This window comes from Podarcis pityusensis (assembly GCF_964106645.2).
Source record: "Podarcis pityusensis genome assembly, chromosome: 15".
In the NCBI taxonomy this organism is placed as follows: Eukaryota; Metazoa; Chordata; class Lepidosauria; order Squamata; family Lacertidae; genus Podarcis; species Podarcis pityusensis.
The window spans coordinates 29,580,221-29,600,517 of record NC_138040.1 but is presented as its reverse complement, the minus strand read 5'-3'; the positions used below and the strand labels follow the sequence as shown (position 1 = coordinate 29,600,517).

The 20,297-nt window shown below is 43.1% G+C and overlaps 1 protein-coding gene across 1 annotated transcript; it reads left to right on the top strand.

The window, feature by feature from the left end:
* The first annotated feature begins 9,987 nt into the window (after window positions 1–9,987).
* CXCR5 (C-X-C motif chemokine receptor 5) lies at window positions 9,988–18,383 on the top strand. The gene is made up of 2 exons (XM_080983587.1): window positions 9,988–10,072; window positions 16,085–18,383. The coding sequence occupies exons 1-2, from the start codon at window positions 10,019–10,021 to the stop codon at window positions 17,315–17,317; spliced, it is 1,287 nt and encodes a 428-aa protein (XP_080839713.1). The 5' UTR covers window positions 9,988–10,018; the 3' UTR covers window positions 17,318–18,383.
* Window positions 18,384–20,297: the final 1,914 nt, after the last annotated feature.

Sequence of the window (20,297 nt, the reverse complement as noted above, 5' to 3'; positions counted from 1 at the left end):
ATATTGAATTTGAGAAATGGACTAAATTATGGAAGGATGGGTTAAAGTTTACAGCTTGTACAACGATTAAGGAAAATGTTATGAAGATGTTATATAGATGGTATATAACACCAGTAAAACTGGGTAAAATGTATAAAGTGTGTAATAAATGTTGGAAGTGTAAGGAGACAGAAGGAACATTTTACCATATGTGGTGGGAATGTAAGAAGGTAAAAAGCTTCTGGGAGATGATCTATAATGAGTTAAAGAAAATGCTGAAATATACTTTTGTTAAAAAACCAGAAGCTTTCTTGTTGGGAATACTGGATAATGAAATTAGTAAAAAAGATGTGAAATTAGTTTTGTATGCAGTAACAGCAGCCAGAATTTTGCTGGCACAGAAATGGAAACAGGAAGAGATGCCCACGAAAGAAGAATGGAGGAGAGGATGAAACTGATGGAATACACAGAAATGGACAGATTGATGGGGAGAATTAGGAACCAACGTGACCAGAGATTCTCCGAGGACTGGAAGAAATTTACAGAGTATATCAAAAATTTCTGTGATGAGCAAATAACGTTCGTTGGCTTTCAAGAAGCTCTGTGAAATTACTGTTAGAAATATTGTTTAAAAAATATGATGTGATTAAGAGTATTTGAGTGCAATATAATATTGGGAAATGTGAGACGAGGATAAAAAATAAACGGAAAATTATCAGGCAAGCTGAGGGAAGTTCTGGAAAAAAGGGTTTAAGTTAAAAATGGATGTATAATTTTGTAAAAATGTTTTTTTTATGGAAAATCTAATAAAAAATATTTATTAAAAAAAAAGTGTGTGTGAAAGAGAGAACGAAAGAAGCCTTCCTGTTGCAGCAATGATTTCTCAGTTCCCTCTGCTCCTCCAGGATCCCCCTCTTTCCTCCACAAAGCTGCCATTTGGTTCCAAATGTCTTGAGATTAAGGAGACTCAGAATTATTCCTGTCATAAAAAGTTAGGGTGCACACACATAGTAGATACACACTCCACAGAAACCAAACCCTCACCCTTTAAAATATTAGGAAATATTACTTCAGGAAAATCTCACATTATTTTGGCAAACAGAACAATCCCAAAAAGCCATTTTGACTCTCCCAAAATGATCTCAAATATTCCTGAACAGTAGGAGGAAGGAAATGGGGAAAGCGTTCCCATTGTCCTTTCCCTTGCAAATCCCATTAACAAAACTGCCTGGAACCTAGGGAGTTTACCATTGTTATAAGAATTCTAAGGTCTCAAATATAAAATGTACAGGGGAAACACATACATAAGTATATATACCACATGTCAGAAATAGCACAGGAGAACAATCCTGAAGCCATTTTGACTCTCCCAATGACCTCAACTATTCCTTTGCAGTGAGGAAGGAAAATGGGAAAGCCTCCCCATTGTCCATTTGCTTACAAATCCTGTCTTAAGGGCGTATTTGCATATGAATAGGGTGAGTCTGTGACCTGGATTCAGTATTAACCAACACAAAAGTATTAACCATAAAAAAAAAATGGCTAGTCTGCCCAGGTAATGCAATCAGTGACCATTATCAGGTATTCTGGCAAACAGGATTTCTGCTGGAGACCGCCTCATTCTGAGATGCATGTATGATGTTTAGGGCGGGTGGTCTTGGGCTACAGGGTGGGCAATTTCAAAAATCTATGTAAGGGCTTGCCCACCATTGTTCTGGGTTCTCCTCCCTCATGCGTGTGGTGAGTGGCAATCCTGTTGCAACAGTTTAAAGGTAAAGGTAAAGGGACCCCTGACCATTAGGTCCAGTCGTGGCCGACTCTGGGGTTGTAGCGCTTATCTCGTTTTATTGGCCGAGGGAGCCGGCGTACAGCTTCCCGGTCATGTGGCCAGCATGACTAAGCCACTTCTGGTGAACCAGAGCAGCACATGGAAACGCCGTTTACCTTCCCACTGGAGCAGTACCTATTTATCTACTTGACTTTGACGTGCTTTCGAACTGCTAGGTTGGCAGGAGCAGCGACCGAGCAACGGGAGCTCACCCCGTCGCGGGGATTCGAACCACCGACCTTCTGATCGGCAAGTCCTAGGCTCTGTGGTTTAACCCACAGCGCCACCCGCGTCCCGTTGCAACAGTTTATTTTCCTTTAATAAAGATCAGGCTTACTAGCCCTATACAGGGCTGCCTTCAGATGTCTTCTAAATATTGTATAGTTACTTAGCTCCCTGGCTCGGGGGTTACATAATTCCTTACCCTCCAATGAAAATAGGGATGTACTACCATACCCTCCAACATTTTTCCAAGGAAAAATGGGACATTCTGAGATCAAATCAGAAACAGGGGCAGCTTCTGTAAATTCAGGACTGTCCCTGGAAAATAGGGACACTTGGAGGGTCTTTTATGATCAGCCTAGCAGAAAAACTCTTACTATTCATTGGCATGTTTCTTCTTGGAGGCTGGTGGGGTTGTGTGATTTTTGAAAATATTTTTTATTAGTTTTCAATTACAACCCAATGATGACCTCATTATAACGATGCCAATTTATAATACAATTACATCCCTGTTCTATATCATTAGGGAAGTAAGGGACCAATAATTCAAATACCAAATTATATAATTTAGGTGCCCCCCCCCAATGTGCTAGAATTGATGGTTTGGTGATTTTCTTTATATCTGCGTTCCAAAATCTTATTAATTTCAATTACATTCAAGTCAAGATAATAATCCCATGTATAACAACTGCAATATTAATAACTTCTATTTGTGTTGACACATTAAATGGTTTATGAAACTGCAAGTGAGGCACTCAAACTATATCCTTGTTCTTCCTGTGTGTGACAATTATTCTGTCTGTGATGTTTCTTCCTGACTTTTTAAAATGTTATGTCTATTTTTCCTGGTTGTTGCTGTTCTCCATCATGCCTTGGGAGGAGCTAATATCCCATTGTTGTTTCAGAGATTCTTCAATGCTCCGTCCCATGCTTTGTTGTTTTGCAGCTTTGACAATAGCTGCAAAAATCACAGCTTCCCAATAAATAACCTGTTTTTGCCATTTCCCCTCTCAGCTTGGGAAAAAGAGTGATCTGTCAAACTGGAGATGACTCAGTAATGAACCTTATCAGTTCCTTGGCATGTTGGCAGATTCCTTTTATCCTTCCATTCGGCTGGAAATACGGTAATTATGCACTTGTACTTCCAATTAAATTAAATTACATTATAAGTCCTTTTAGCATTTTCCAGTTCAATCTGTAAATAATAAAGGATAGGGAAAAGTCAAATCTAAATTTCCATCATATTTTTTTTACAACATAGAGCTTCCCTCCCTTTGTCCTTTTTTAAAAAAAAACACCACACAGTTCCATTTAATGTTGTATTCCATATCTACAGTTTCCTCCTTTTTCCTCACTTGTACATATAAAAATTGAACTAGCATTTAAGGGAGCATTGCCAAATCATAAATGTAAAGGGGGAAAAAACTTTATATAAAGAAGCCATAGGCTCCCCTCCCCCCGCATCGTCTTTTGCACTGAATCAAGTTTTCTCTCAAGTTCAAACCTTAACAACCTCGCAGTTGGTTCTGTTCCGCAGTTTGTGATCTCATCTTTTCTAGCACACACCTGTACATTAGTCCAAATTAGGCTCTAATTAACAGGAGAACCTCTGCTTCTCAATGGAGCATTATAAGCAGGCGAAGTGCTTTTGCACTCAGTGCCTCCCTGCCTCACACATTCCATGCCACAGTGAGAGCCAGGTACTGAGACGAACTGCGAGTGAAGCCTGTTCCCCCCTGTCCCTGGGGGTAACTTGCAAGGATAATTACCCTCAATCATCCTTGTTTCTCCTTTGCTAAAGATCTCCCGTTGTCGTGGGAGCTGTCTCCATCAAGGCAGACTGGAACCGGAAGTCTGGGCAGACTTGACTTGACAACCTAAGAGGCACTTTAAATATAGTGAAATCAATGGCAGGTCATGTATGAAACCACTGAAATGCAATTTGTCAGGAGAAAGAGATCAGTGCTACCATTTTTTTATTGATTTGACACAATGGGTTTTTATCATTGTTATGTATTGAAGTTCTCACGCTGGCCACCAGGGGTTTTTGTTTATATAGTTTTCACTCAGGTCCATGTAAGTTAATTTAGGCGGGAAACCCTGCGCTGTTGTTGTTACAATGTTGACAGCTGGCTGCCTATAAAAGCAGGCCGGCTGAGCTGTTTGCTGTTCAGTTCAGTTCCAGCTTACTTATAAAGAACTACTTGGAGAAATCTCTGTGTCGTCTGCTATGTCCACCCACTACTTAATAATCATGCTACAGGTTTTAATTGGCTTACCAATCCCAGGATGTCTGTGTTATCAACAGGCATACTCCTGTAACTCAAGATAACAAGGCATCTGATGAAAAGCCACTCTTAAATTATTTTAACAGTGACTGAGAATCCTGGAAACTTTGTTAAGGGAGCTGGCCTCACAAATCTATGATTCCCAGCAGCGCCCATAACAAACAACAGTTCCCAGCATTCTTCATGGCTTTTAAAGTGTTGTAAGAGTGCTTTAAATGTCAGGTATGGATGTCACCAGAGTTCAACAGAAAGCGCTCATGTGTGGACAAATGTAAACCAAAGTACCGGTACACATGGAAACATTAGATCTGTGTAATCCACATGCATATTAACACACTTTGTGTGTTCCACAGCCTGAGAGTTCCCAATTACGGGTAACATTTAAACCGAAATCAAAGAACTTTTAAACAGATTTTATAGATGTGGCTCCCCTTTCTTAATCTTGCAGATTAGGAAGCATCCACTGCTACTCAAGACCCAACCCACTGCTGAGGACCCACCAGCTGGTGGAAATTCTGTCATGCCACCAAAATTACACCAGATGGATAACACTGGTGAAAAAGAGCTGTGGGTGGGTCACTGATGGGAGCAGTCCATCCATGCCAGATCTTATACCTCTGCAATCCACAGCTACACCTCCATCAATGGAGCAGCTGCACACTAACCTGGTATCTGACCCAGGAAATTTTCCTCCCATTAACTTCAGTAGGAGAGGTAAAACGTGTTGGGAAACTGTGTACGTGCAGCTACTCACAGAGTCAATTAAGGTTTGGCAGCCAGCCAGAAGGCAATCTGAAGGAGTAAGTCTGCCTGGTGATAACAGAGGCTCCCTGATTGGTCAAGCTCTCTCAAGGGAGTGATAATTAATGGCCTACTAACTGGTACTTCAGAGTTTGGAGTTCAGTGGTTCAGTGTGTCAGTGAGTGTAGGAGTTGTGAGTCGTGTCAGAGAGAGCTAGCAAAAGATCCGTGTTCTGTTCCTGTAAATAATCCACTGTATATAATAAACACCTAACTACAAGTTCCTGGTTCCTGCTTCGTCTATCCTGTCTGCAGCCAAGTTGCCAATTGCTTCCGTGGATTCTGCGTATACTCTGCTAGGTCTGGCTAAGGTCTTGCAACTAGTCAGAAAGTTGCGAAACACCAATAGGTTTTACCAATAAAAAGTTGCCCATATATTGATTTTGGAGAAAAGCCCCAATCTTTTGCCCTCCGTTTCAACCTGAGAGACACACTTCCTGATTTTTCTGAAACACACAAGCAAAGGATAGGTTATATCTAGCAGGAAGACTGAAAAATCCTGGTGGCAATTTCAACCTGCAGAAATACACATCCCCCTGCCCCAGGAGGTGTCCACCATCTTTCCCAGGTTCCTGAAAGGTGTTTGCAGACTGCCTGGCAAGTGGGCCCAGACTAACTGCTAAAAGTGCCAGCAGTCACTCAGCCGAACCTAGGTAGGGAACCATTTAAAAACCTGGAAGGCCTTCTGGGGCCCCTTGCATCAGGTATGCTTGTGCTGCTTTGACTATGAGAAAAACTTGTAACAAGCAACAATTATATATTGTCTCCCTGCTTATTTAACTTATATGCAGAATTCATCATGCGAAAGGCTGGGCTGGATGAATTCCTAGCCGGAATTAAGATTGCCGGAAGAAATATCAACAACCTCAGATATGCAGATGACACAACCTTGATGGCAGAAAGTGAGGAGGAATTAAAGAACCTTTTAATGAGGGTGAAAGAGGAAAGCGCAAAATATGGCTTGAAGCTCAACATCAAAAAAACGAAGATCATGGCCACTGGTCCCATCACCTCCTGGCAAATAGAAGGGGAAGAAATGGAGGCAGTGAGAGATTTTACTTTCTTGGGCCCCATGATCACTGCAGATGTTGACAGCAGCTGCAAAATTAAAAGATGCCTGCTTCTTGGGAGAAAAGGAATGACAAACCTAGACAGCATCTTAAAAAGCAGAGACATCACCTTGCCAACAAGGGTCCGTATAGTTAAAGCTGTGGTTTTCCCAGTAGTGATGTATGGAAGTGAGAGCTGGACCATAAAGAAGGCTGATCGCCGAAGAATTGATGCTTTTGAATTATGGCGCTGGAGGAGACTTTTGAGAGTCCCATGGACTGCAAGAAGATCAAACCTCTCCATTCTGAAGGAAATCAGCCCTGAGTGCTCAGTGGAAGGACAGATCGTGAAGGTGAGGCTCCAATACTTTGGCTACACATGAGAAGAGAAGACTCCCTGGAAAAGACCCTGATGCTGGGAAAGATGGAGGGCACAAGGAGAAGGGGACGACAGAGGATGAGATGGTTGGACAGTGTTCTCGAAGCTACCAGCATGAGTTTGACCAAACTGTGGGAGGCAGTGGAAGACAGGAGTGCCTGGCGTGCTCTGGTCCATGGGGTCACGAAGAGTCGGACACAACTAAATGACTAAACAATAACAACAAGTTTATGATGTTATACATTGTTTTGTTTTTTGCTAGAATAGCAATTAAAACAACAACAACCCCTGCAACTGACCGTCTACACTGTGTTGCTCATGAGGAGTCCAGAAGCCTGTTTGTAAGTCACCAGCGTACTAGATATATTTGAACAAGCAGGTTGCATTTTATTTTCCATATTCTGCTTTGTCCATTTGCCCTGCTCACTTATTTTTTTAAAATATTAATAAAACTTCATATAATTTGGCTATTAAGAGTCTGAAGTGTATTTATGCCTTCTCAGTTACAGATGGGTAGCCGTGTTGGTCTGCCATAGTCGAAGTAAAAAATTCTTTCCTGTAGCACCTTAAAGACCAACTAAGTTAGTTCTTGGTATAAGCTTTCGTGTGCGTGCACACTGTGTATCTGAAGAAGTGTGCATGCACACGAAAGCTTATACCAAGAACTAACTTAGTTGGTCTTTAAGGTGCTACAGGAAAGAATTTTTTACTTCGACTATGCCTTCTCAGGCTGAGAATACAATTAATACACCAGCCGATGTTGGATGATATGGAGTTATGAGACCAGCGCAGCTACAGCAACGATTCTCCAGTCCTGGTGTAATCCAAATATAGGATTTATCTGCCCATTCTATTTTTATAACAAGGAAGAAGAGGCAATGAAATTGGGGAAACAGGACCTGAGCATCTGTGGTGCTTCTAAATATGTGTCTGTAGGCTGCCAATATAGGTCCGTATAGTAAAAGCTATGATTTTCCCAGTAGTGATGTATGGAAGTGAGAGCTGGACCATAAAGAAGGCTGATCGCCGAAGAATTGATGCTTTTGAATTATGGTACTGGAGGAGACTCTTGAGAGTCCCATGGACTGCAAGAAGATCAAACCTCTCCATTCTGAAGGAAATCAGCCCTGAGTGCTCACTGGAAGGACAGATCGTGAAGCTGAGGCTCCAATACTTTGGCCACCTCATGAGAAGAGAAGACTCCCTGGAAAAGGCCCTGATGCTGGGAAAGATGGAGGGCACAAGGAGAAGGGGATGACAGAGGATGAGATGGTTGGACAGTGTTCTCGAAGGTACAAACATGAGTCTGACCAAACTGCGGGAGGCAGTGGAAGACAGGAGTGCCTGGTGTGCTGTGGTCCATGGGGTCACGAAGAGTCGGACACGACTAAACCACTAAACAACAACAAGGCTGCCAATGATGGAAGCAAGTTTGATGGGGTGGTGTTTGATGTTTGATTTAATATTTGTACAGTGGTACCTCTGCTTACATACAGTACTTAATTCGTTCTGGAGGTCCATTCCTAACCTGAAACTGTTCTTAACCTGAAGCACCACTTTAGCTAATGGGGCCTCCCGCTGCTGCGCAATTTCTGTTCTCATCCTGAAGCAAAGTTCTGAACCCGAGGTACTATTTCTGGGTTAGCAGAGTCTGTAACCTGAAGTGTATGTAACCCGAGGTACCACTGTATTCTGCTTTTCCAACAAGTGTTGGCCTCAAAGAGGATCACAATACCATTAAAAAATCAACAAACATTGCAGTCGCTATTAGATCATACACAATAGCATATAAATAATAACAACAAAATAAAATCAAAACAATAAAGTCATAGTAACTCACAGGATTGCCAGGATATTTCATAATAACATGGAAAATCACACACACACAAAACCACAACGGATTAGCCATGGTTATCAAATTCATTGTTTTGCAGCACTGCAATAGATGAAAGCAGATGAAAGTTTCAGTCTACCTGAACTATAGACACTTACATGGAACTTGTTGCTGGCATCCATCTGTACATTTATAAACCATTTGGGGTGCTTGGGCAAGGTGGTTCATCAGTGGTGGCATGTCAGCTTCAGGTGTGATTGCAGACCCTCTAAGTGTCCCTAATTTCCAGGGACAGTCCCAGATTTACAGAAGCCACCCCAGCCTCCAATTTGATTCTGGAATGTCCTGCTTTTCCTTAGGACATCCCTATTTTCTCCAGTGTTGGAGGATATGGAGTTATGAGACCCCTGAGCCAAGAAGATAAGTAACTATTCAGCCTTTAGAAGACATCTGAAGGCAGCCCTGTATAGGGAGGTTTTTTAATGTTTAATGTTTGATTATGTTTTTATATGTGTTGGAAGCTGGGGCAACCCAGTCAGATGAGTGGGGCATTAATGATGATGATGATGATGATGATGATAGAATAGGATGTCTCTATTGTCATCGAAGAAATGTTGGAGGGTATGTGATTGAAGGAAAAGGATTGTCTGGACACATTTCTACCTGGCTTCAGGCCTAGATGCTGAACTTAAAAAGTCTTGGCATACTTCTACCTGCCTTGCCCCACACTAGAACCCTGGAAGCCTTTGTAAGAGAGCTGCTCCAGAGGAACAACCAGGAGGGGAGAGACTTTCTGTTTCTCATCAGACAGTGGCGTTTCCAACTGCCTTGCCCCAACCCAGCCTTTCCCAGACTATGACTTTGAGAACAGCAGCTGCTGGGAAGAAGCAGCTGGGAAGAGAGGAGTTCAGGGATATTTATATTAAAAAAAAGTTTTATAAGTTGTGTGTCTTTGTTTCTCCATTTGATCCTTTTACAGTACATGGTTTTGTGGTATTTTATGCATTGTGATTTGCTGTTATTTTTATTGATTGTAGATTGGTAATTCTTTATTGTGGTTGATAAGTGTGAACTGTTTAATTATTCTTTGTTGATGTTTACTTTTACTGTTTACCATTAGATTCTGATGGATTGTTGAATGTTGCTTTGTTTGATAGAAGTCGTTCATTTTAAAGTTATTGTGATTTTTATATTGGATCAGATTGTAACTATTAACGTTTGAGGTTTTGTTATGTTTTTATGTGTTGGAAGCCACCCAGAGTGGCTGGGGCAACCCAACCAGATGGGCAGGGTATAAAATAATAATAATAATAATAATAATATTAATAATAATAATAATAATAAGTAGTAGTAGTAGTAGTAGTAGTAGTAGTAGTATTTATTTCAAGCAAAGGGGACAGAGAACTTCACTGAACACTCTGAAATACCAGGAAATAGAGGAAGTTTTTTGTTCCACCCCCACCAAAAAAAACACAACAACAACAGGGGACTTTTTCAATGATAATTTAAAAAACGTGATCGTGGAGTGTGTGGGTGGAGATTCTCAATTTGCCTTGCAAAGCAATTTAGGAGCCTTCTTCACCCGTCCCTTCCTCCTACTAGCTGCAGTCTCTGAAGACAAAGCGAGACTCTGCTGAGGATGGCTGACTCCCAAGTAATAGAAATGACAGGCATCTCCATTGATAACTTCATGGTGAGTTGTGGCTAGTTTGGCATAGGCTCAGCTTCCACAGTGGGGCAACGGAAGGGTGAGGGTTGGGATTTGAGACGTGTCATTTGGGAATCTTCCAAGTTGAAATATTACAAATGGAAGTTGTGGGCTAAAATCCTTCGGGGTGGGGGGCTTTGTGGATTTGTGGATCTTTGGGCTCTCTAGAGTATCTCCCCTCTCAAAGAGGTCTGTGCAAGTCTAAAGATGTAGTCTTAGCCCCGGAGAGGGAGTTCCATCCTAAGGCTAGGAAATGTTGCAGAGACGAATGGGCACATCAAGCTGTTTTAGCCAAAGCAACTTCTGGGGTGCTTCTGGATTGTAACTCTTTTCAGGTGGGTTTCATTCACATGTACTGTCAAGTTGAAGTTGTGCAATTATATTTGATGGGGAGGTTTCCCGCAGCAAAGACTCGGAAGCTGCTTGTGGTCCATTCTTGAGTCTGTAGATCGCTCCTTCCACGTATCACTAAGATGTCAGCATGGCCACACAGAGGCAACTGACACGCAGTTGTCTGCTTTGGACTAGCTCACTCTGTGCAAGTTGCGGCTGCATGTGTGTAGAATAGCATGTGTGTGCAGGGGGGGGTGTTGCTGAGTGAAGCCTAAAGAGGGTGCCATGGCAAAGGGGATATGAGTCCCAGTATGCAAATGGGTTTCAGAAGAAGACACCTTTGAGAAGCTGAGAGCAGGATCTGGGTGCTTTTCATCAACAGGAGGAAGTTGCCTGCAATGGTGGTTTGGCTGGTACTTCACAGATTGGTGAGATTTCCGCTGCAGGCAGGACAGCATAACCACTGAGTCCCATGGGAGAGAGATCAAGAAAGCTGCTCCCCTGATTCCCCCCTAGAGAGAAAGATGAATTCTCATTTCTCCCTCCCTCTCTCCAGCTGGTGAGCTGACACTTAAAAACGCAGTGCGTGGGTGTGGAGGCACAAAAGTCATTCTTGTCCTGCTTCTCCATTCAGCTCTTGCTGGACTGTACCACACTGTGATGGCCTCCTGTCAATCTTTTCTTTAATGGCTCAAAGCACATTTAACCTAAGTAGCAAAGCTCTAAAGGGTCTTGGGTTCAGCCTTCCAAAGAATTGGAGGAGTTCAGGCTAATTGAACAGAAGACCATGCAAGTGTGTGTGTGTGTGTGTGTGTGTGTGTGTGTGTGTATGTATTGGCTCCACCTTCTATTCAGCCTCCTTTGCTGCTGAGAATCTTGGAGAATATGCTTTTAAGCCTGTGTTTATTGTTGTATTGTCAGAGAATATTTCATATTGTTAGCTAATTTGAGAGCAACTAGCGATAGGGATGAGGGGGAATTTGATTCAGTTTGCATTTAAAGGCAAATTTATCAAACTAGCACTTCCCAAAACAATATGAAAACTAAAACGCCACCATCCTTTGATATTCACGCTTATCCGCATTTTGCAACAAAGTTCTCCAACTAAACAGTGCTTACAAAAATGCATATACGGTATTAGAGGAAAGTGTGCAAGAATATAAATAAATTGGTGAAAATGATATACAAAATGCATTACGTTTGGGGTGATTGCTTACAAAAATGTGTACATTAGATAAAACTTTATACAGAAATGAGTTCATTGAGAGAAATTTGCACTGAAATGCCGATGAATTTTCATGAGCTTTTGTTATTGCAAATTTCTGCAGAAATGTGGAGAGATAAATTAATATTATAGAAAAATTAGAAAGTGAAAGAACCAAATTTGACAGACCGCTCAATCTCTACTTGGCAGAGAGGTAGGGTTATAGTCTGAGAACTTTCTAAAAATAACCAACTTTACTGACCTTAACTGACCTTCAGATCCAGAGATGTTCTCTTATTCTTATGCCACAGTCACCGCTAGGCTGAGCCAACATATGCTTGAACTGGGATAACTTATTCCTTGTAAAGGAATAAGTTACAAGGAATAAGTTATCTTAGTTCAGCTGGCTTTATATCTATGGGAGCTCTGCAATCTGTGCAGTTGCAACCACTTTGGCATATGAGGTTGATGTGGTTTTTGATCAGAGCTTCTAAATGACTCTGAACAAAAATTGCAGTGTTAAAGAAAAGAATAGTTTCATTCAGACAAAACTAAAATAATCAGGTGTATGTTTTGGGGTCAGGAGGTGAGCTCCCTCCCATTAATACTTTTGGGGGTTGAATTCTGATTGCCTCTTTGTGTTTACGCTCCCTTTACTGTATATGTCAGGAATGCAGTAGTTCACCCTTTCAAGTACTTGAAACAATGTTGTTTTTAAATCACATTTCAGTCTTAAACTTGCCCCCCCCCCAATGGTGGCATAATCTGATTAAACGTTTGTTCAGTACCTTTAAATGTGGAGGATGAGGATTGCACACTTTAAAAAACTGTTCAAAGAGGAGAAAGAGATGGCTTTGCTGCTTGGGACAATCAATGCCATGAAAGCTGGACTTCTGCTGAGAATTGGATCCCCACAGGTCTGATCTCGCCCAGAAGGCTGCGTGTCTGTTTTGTACTTCCATGTGTAAACAAAACTGGACTGTTTAAGTCCAGATCTTGTAGGCTAAAGAACAGCGCACTAGCTGCTCTTGGTCATTCAAGTCTAATGAAGCTATAGATCCATTGTTAGACAGGCGTAATTCCTCTCAGGTCCAGATAGCAAAACAAACAGCAAAAGCAGCTTGTCAGCACCAGGGCACCAGAAAGTATCAACCAAGTTGCTTCTCTGCAGCTGAAAACCGCAACATCCTTTCTGAGAGAAAGTTTGTTCAAACCAAATGAGAAAACTGAAGAAATGGGTCATTGTGAGCAGCGAGGATGATTGCTATCTTGAGGGAGCAGCTTGGGCCTTATTTAGAAGTATTTGCATCAGATACGGGTCTAACAAAGGCATCAAATGAATCTGCAATCTGGCAGATTGAAAGCTGTGACTGGCAGTTCCTGGTTCAAATATGTCTCTTGAGTCTTTAGCAAATATGGGGTGGTGCTCAGCTAAATTTTTACTCAGAGCAGACCCACTGAAATTAATAAACCTGTCATATTCATGAATTCCAATAGGTCTACTCAGAGTAAAAATGTAGTTGAATACCACTTCCAGCTTTGGGGACTGAATCAGCTTGGGTTGCCCTATTGGATGATCTGGTATTGAATGAAGGACAGGGGAGGACAACCCTATTATTCGTTCTTGATCTCTCAGTGTTTTTCGGTACCATTGACCATAGTATCTTCCTAGACTGACCGTGTGGGGTGGGTACCAGAAGCTATGAGGTTCCAAAACAATGCGGCAACAAGAGGAAATTATGGACGCATCAAGGATGGAGTGCGGGAAGTCAATTTTGGTGGAAATTATATTAAATTTTAGAGCTTATATCCAATAAACTAAAAGTCCAATAGTTCTGGGGGCTATGTTTGTCACCTTTCCTGAGAATTGGGATGATAATACTCTGCTTCCAGTCCTCAGCGAAAGTGCCAGTAGTTTATATAAGAAAATAATTTTTCTAGGAGGGGAGACCACCACTCAGAATTATTCTTAAAGAACTCTGAAGAGATTATGTCCTCTCCAGTACTTTTGTCAGTCATTAAGGCACCTATAAGATCACTTCTTGTTCTGAAACTGAGGGCCATTCTGGTAACCTTAGCAGGTCCTAATTAGCAGTTGGTCCGTTAGGACTGCTGTCACCATCACGTTCAAAGATTTTGTCTTTGGCAAATGTACCCCCAAGTGATGTTTTATTCTGTTGGGAGCCGCCCAGAGTATTTGGGGGTATATTTTGATGAGAAAAATTCCTGGAAACCTCAGCTATAAACTATAACAGCAACAGTACAGAAGTCAGCCTATGCTATCCTGAAGTTTTTCTATTCTAAAGGTGGCAGGCTGGTAATCCCAGCCCTAAAGGTTTATCTTGGGAAAGTAGTAGCTCAGATGCAGTACGGTATTGAGATTTGGGGGAGGAATCATAATAACCTGAAAGACCTAGAAGTGTGCCAGAATAGGTTCCTAAAGTATCTGCAGGCAGTACTTCCTGGTACCCCAGCTACCTTCCTTAGGACAGAGACAGGCGTGGTGTCTGTACAGTGGTACCTCGGGTTACATACACTTCAGGTTACATACACTTCAGGTTACAGACTCTGCTAACCCAGAAATAGTACCTCGGGTTAAGAACTTTGCTTCAGGATGAGAAGAGAAATCGTGCTCTGGTGGTGCGGCAGCAGCAGGAGGCCCCATTAGCTAAAGTGGTGCTTCAGGTTAAGAACAGTTTCAGGTTAAGAACGGACCTCCAGAACGAATTAGGTACTTAACCCAAGGTACCACTGTAAAATCTAGGGCGGAGATGGCTACTTTTTCGTACTATAAAAGGGTCCTGGATATGACAGAGGACCTCTTGCCTAGACTCTGCCTGGAGGAAAAATGGAAGAAGGGTGTTAGTACAAGAAGTTAGTACAAGACCTGCTAGCCTCAAAAAACCAGACAACAGATATTTTTGTATTCCCTGGAGTTAAAAGACTGCTTAGGGATTGGATTTACGGTATAAACAGGATAACAAGGAAGACTTAACTCTAATCCATATCTCAAAATTCTCCCATTGGTACTATTTGCTGAAATCTAACCACACCAGAGCTCAGTACTTGCAGTCAACTTACCTTGCCTCCCCAAGAACTGCATTTACAGCTCTCAGTTTTCAAACAATGCCTACATCAGTCTTAGATGGAAGTTATAGAAGTGTTCCAAGGCATTTAACTTTGTATTTGTGGCGTAGGTGAGGTAGAAGATCTCCCCTGTTATATACTCCATTGTCAGATCTATCAAAACCCCAGACAGAGATTTTTTTGGAGCAGATGCTGGCACTGCAACAGGGACAGACCCTTGAGGTGAAAATATGTTGACTGTTACCTGACTGTGATCCGCTTGTCACATACAAAACAGACCTATTTGCTAAAGCCGCTTAAAGTATTCGTGTTAGCTACAGTATATAAAAGACAATGCTGTAGGCTGTGCAGGCGATTCATTAATTTGACTTATTGTAAATGGATGTATATCTCTGGATTTCTTTTAACAGGTTTTAATTGACTTGCTGGATCTGTAACTGAATTTGTAATGGCTTTTAGTCAAACACAATACATGACTGATTGATTGTATTAAATTTGTTTTAGTTTGTGGTGGGTTTTATAAAATTTGGAAAATCAATAAAAACAATTTGGCAGAAACCAAGCAGCCTAATAATAAAAATAAAAATAATTTATTATTTATTATTTATATCCCGCCCATCTGACTGGGTTTCACCAGCCACTCTGGGCAGCTCCCAACAGAATATTAAAAGCATGATAAAACATTAAACATTAAAAACTTCCTTAAACAGGGTTGCCTTCAGATGTCTTCTAAAAGTCAGATAGTTGTTTATTTCCTTGACATCTGATGGGAGGGCGTTCCACAGGGCGGGTGCCACTACCGAGAAGGCCCTCTGCCTGGTTCCTTGTAACCTCACTTCTCACAGGGAGGGAACCGCCAGAAGGCCCTCGGTGCTGGACCTCAGTGTCTGGGCAGAACAATGGGGGTGGAGTCGTTCCTTAAGGTATACTGCGCTGAGGCCGTTTAGGGCTTTAACGTTCAGTGCCAACACTTTGAATTGTGCTCAGAAATGTACTGTGAGCCGCTGTAGGTCTTCCAGGACCAGTGTTATACGGTCTCGGCGGCTACTCCCAGTCACCAGTCCTGTTAGGATTCAACCTAAATCTGTTAGCCAGCATCCATCCTCCAACCACCTCCAGACCATAGCTGTCAACTTTTCCCTTTTCTTGCGAGGAATCCTATTCAGAATAAGGGAATTCCCCTTAAAAAATGGGAAACGTTGACACCTATGCCTCCAAACACTCACACAGTCTTTCCATGAATGTTTCTCTGTCTTCAAGCATTTTGGCATGGAGGCATTGCTGAATATCAGCGCAGCAGGGCCTGGGGAAATAACATTTCTATCCCTGCCACATCACCTGGTAATGACTTTGTCTTGCTTTCTGTTCCACAGTTAGATGATTACAATATGTCGGACTATGCGGAACAACTCTCCAATTACACCGACTACATGTGCCCCACGATGGATGAGAGCACCACCCAACAATTAAGGGCCTTCCTGGTCCCTTTTGTCTACATGCTGATCTTCTTGCTGGGGGGTGTCGGAAACCTGATGGTGATTGTGATCCTGTGGTGCTACCGACGCTCCCGCAGCTCCACCGAGCTCTTCCTCTTCCACCTGGCCTTGGCGAACCTTTTGCTCGTGTTCACCTTCCCCTTTGGGGTTGTCCAGAACATAGCCGGTTGGATCTTTGGACCTTTCCTCTGCAAGGTGCTCAGCGCCACCAACAGGATCAACTTCTACAGCAGCAGTCTGCTGCTGGGCTGCATCAGCGTGGAGCGCTACCTGGCCGTGGTGCATGCGCTGTGGGCCTTCCAGAAGCAGCGAGCCATCTCTGTCCACCTGACATGCCTGGGAGTTTGGGTCGTCTCCCTGCTGCTGACATTGCCTGACCTGCTCTTCACAGAAGTCTGGCCGAGCAGAGACAACCAGCCCAGCATCTGCCACTTCAGAGAATACGGCAAACACGGAATCAACGCGTGGCTGGCCACACGCTTCCTGTATCACATCGTGGGCTTCTTCCTGCCCTCGCTGGTCATGTGCTTCTGCTACATAGCCATTGTCAGGGTCCTGTGCCGCTCCCAGCGGCTGAAGCGGCAGAAAGTGGTTCGAGTAGCCATTTTGGTCACCAGCGTCTTCTTGTTCTGCTGGACTCCATACCACGTGGTGATCTTCCTGGACACCCTCAACAAGCTAGCTACCGCCAACAACGGGTGTGCGGTTGAGCTGAACACGGCCATAATTCTGAGCGAGATGGTTGCCTTCAGCCACTGCTGCCTCAACCCCATCCTCTATGCTTTCGTGGGCATCCGGTTCCGTCACGACGCTTGCCGACTTCTGAACAGCCTGGGCTGCCTGAGCCAGAGCACCCTGCAGGACATCCTGGGCACCTGCAGGATGGATAGCAGCACCGCAGAGACCAACATATCGCTCGTCCACCGCCACCCTTCCTCTCCATCTTCCACAAATCCCCTAACCACATTCAAAGGCTCTCCTTCTTCTTCCTCTTGTCCCCAAGCCCCAGCTGACCAAAGGGCTCAGGGGGGAGAGTCTGGGGCTCAGCTTAGGCCAAGTCAGAAGCAAGTATCGACAGACCAAAGACTGGACGAGCAGAACCTCGCTTAGTAAGCCAGGCACCACCTTCCTGAAATCCTGTGTGTGATGAATGTGCACACTCCTTCCAGCTTCCTTGGAAGAGAGTCCCGTGATGTTGGCGAACATGCAATGCTTCCAGATACAGATCCTGCTTTTTGCTTCTCAGGTTCATATTCCCTTAGTGCTCCCCCCTGCCCCCCCGGGCCTCGAAGAATGTGTAACTGTCAGCTTCAATGCAAGCCCTGCCACTCCTTCTTTGTGTTGAAATACTCGCCTCTCCTGCTTATTCATCCAGAGCTCTGCTGTGCCCCAGCATTCAACCAAGACGACTCACAAGCATCTGCTCAAGTTGTGAGCACAAGGTTAGCCCAGGCATACAAAGGGGGAGCCCAACTATTAATCAACTATGGCCCACATGACTTCCTCTGGGGTTGCAGAGACTCCTATCCTGCTGCTTACCCCGTGCTCAGCATTCAGGGAGGGGGGTAATTGGGGGCTCTTAATGAAATCCACAAGCCCCAGACCCTCCCCCCAGGCTTTTGGGGTGTGTGTGTGTGAAATGTTTTTTTCTATTGCTAAAACATACACAATACTATAACAAGAAATTAAGTAAATTTGAAATAAAATGGCTGATTATGACAGAAGAAAGCAGCAAAGTATGTACCGTAATCTCACTTTCGAAAAGCACAATTTCAAGGGGAGTGGGGGAGAGACCTATGGTTGCCATATTTCAAAAAATGAAAATCCAGACACAAAAGTTATTGAGCTTTTTTTGCCCAAAGTTATTGATCTTTTTTTAGTTTTGCCCAAATTGCTGAGCTTTTTGGGCAAAATCGCAAAAAGATGATGTTTTTGAGCTATTTTTAAGGTAAATTGGCAAAAAATACGCTGCCATACGTCCAAATTTCCCCAGATATTTGATATTTTGCCAATTTCTGCCCGGACACTGCTTCCAGATGTATGGCAACCCTGGGAAACCCCGTATATGTATGTGTACATACACACACAATGTATTACCAAATTATTCATTAATACATGGTAAACTCATAACTCATATTTGGGAATGAACCATAATCAATAAATATCTTTCATTTTACCAAGTTTTTACGCCTCTCTTCCTTCTCGATAGCCTTAAAAGGTTGTGGAGTTAGCAATAGCTGCAAACAAGAGATTCAACAGACACCTTCTGTTCCCACTTTTAACCACCTGCTGGAAACGTATCTATTCCATGAGGCTTATGCAGGCAATTAAGAATACATCTTTCCGTAATAGCCGATTTCTGATTTTAACATTTTAATATCGTTTATATTGTATGGCTCTATGTACAACTGTTGTTAACCACTCTGTTTTTATGAATAGCAGTATATAATTTTTTTACATAAATAAAGGGCAGTCACGTATTTTCTCCATCTATTTGTTAATATCAAGTGTTGGAAATAATCTCCATTATTTTGTGTACAGGATTCTATTCTCAAGAAGCCTATTAAAAAACAGTTTATATATACATTTTAATAAATAGTCATATATTTTATCCATCTATTCTTTAAGTGTTGGAAATCTCCAATATTTTGTGTACAGGATTCTATGCTCAACATGCCTATAAAAACCAGTTCCTTATGTTCTGGCCTAACCAAATGTTCCACATGATTTTTATTTTAAAATGAAATGCTGGGTGAAAGGGGCTTTATAACCTAAAACCTTTGCAACTAGGAATTTTATTTTCCTCCAAAACTTCCTTTCCAACAGTTGTACCCAATCTTGCACCCTGCAGCCTTCTACAAAATTATTTAGGGAAAGGCAGGAAACCACCATGAAAGGAAACAGGGTCAGGTCCCTCTCTCCATCACAGTTCCCCCTGGCCTATGCCCAGTAATGAGCATGTTCCAAACAGGAACTGGAAATACCTGTGGCTACTGCCCAGTTCTCCCGAAGATGTTTTGGACTCCCCAACTGGAGATCCATCCAGATATTCCCCAGAGTACCTTTTAAGCAAGCAGGAAGAGGCAAAGCGAACCCAAAGAGAAGCTGCTGGTGTTGCCACAGACTCTGAAAGGGAAAAGAGCAGCGCCATGCTCAATGGACATGTTATGGCTGCCCGTTTAAATTCCTCTTGCTTGGACGAGAAAATCCCATGGTGCAAAGTGGCCTCTGTGCAACTTCGCAGCTGGGCTGTCTTGCAAGCGCTCAAGTAAGGATGTCTGCAGCCAGGGTACCCTGCCCAGGAAGTAAACAAAGGGCAGGCTCAGTGGAAAGGCTGAAGCCAGCACCAACAGCACAGGGTGAACTCTTTCAGTTGGCTTCCCTTCTACCACTAACTTCCTGGTAAACAAACGCAGTTCTCCCATCCCAGTTTTCCTTTGGACCAAATGGGTGAAATTCTCACCTTCCACATCCTCCACGGCCAGTGGGAAATGCAACCTGACAGGTTGCCTTACCCCGTGGAAAGCCGACTCTGCAGCCGCCCTCTTTCAGCAGGGAACTTCATTTGGACTTGCACCCTGGGATTGCATGCAGCTCCCCATTCAACAAGGTGAACATCTCCTGTCAGGGCAGCACCTGCTACCTGCGCAGGAGTCCTTGTTTGTTTGGGAGCTGGCAAGGTGTGTCTGTGTTGCTCATGCAGCTGGGGAGGGCTGTGTGTGGAGAGGGGGGGCATGAGAAGCTTGTGTGAAATGTTACTCAGCATAACTCTGCTCCTATTGCAAATAATATCAGAGGGTACATTAAATAAAGTGATTTTGTGCCCACTTTCCCCTCCTGCTCCTGCTGGCATCCGTTTGTGAAACAAAACAGGCTCAGGATGGCAAAGCAAAGGCCTGGAGAGGCTCTTGGGAAGGCTGAGACTTTGCGGTCTCCCTTAGAGCAATATTACAGTCGTACCTTGGTTGTCAAACGCCCTGAACTCGTACATTTCTGTTCCTGAATGATCAAAAACCAGAAGTGAGTATTCAGGTTTTCGAACAGTTCCGGAAGTTGAACGGACTCCCGGAACGCATTCTGTTCGAGAACC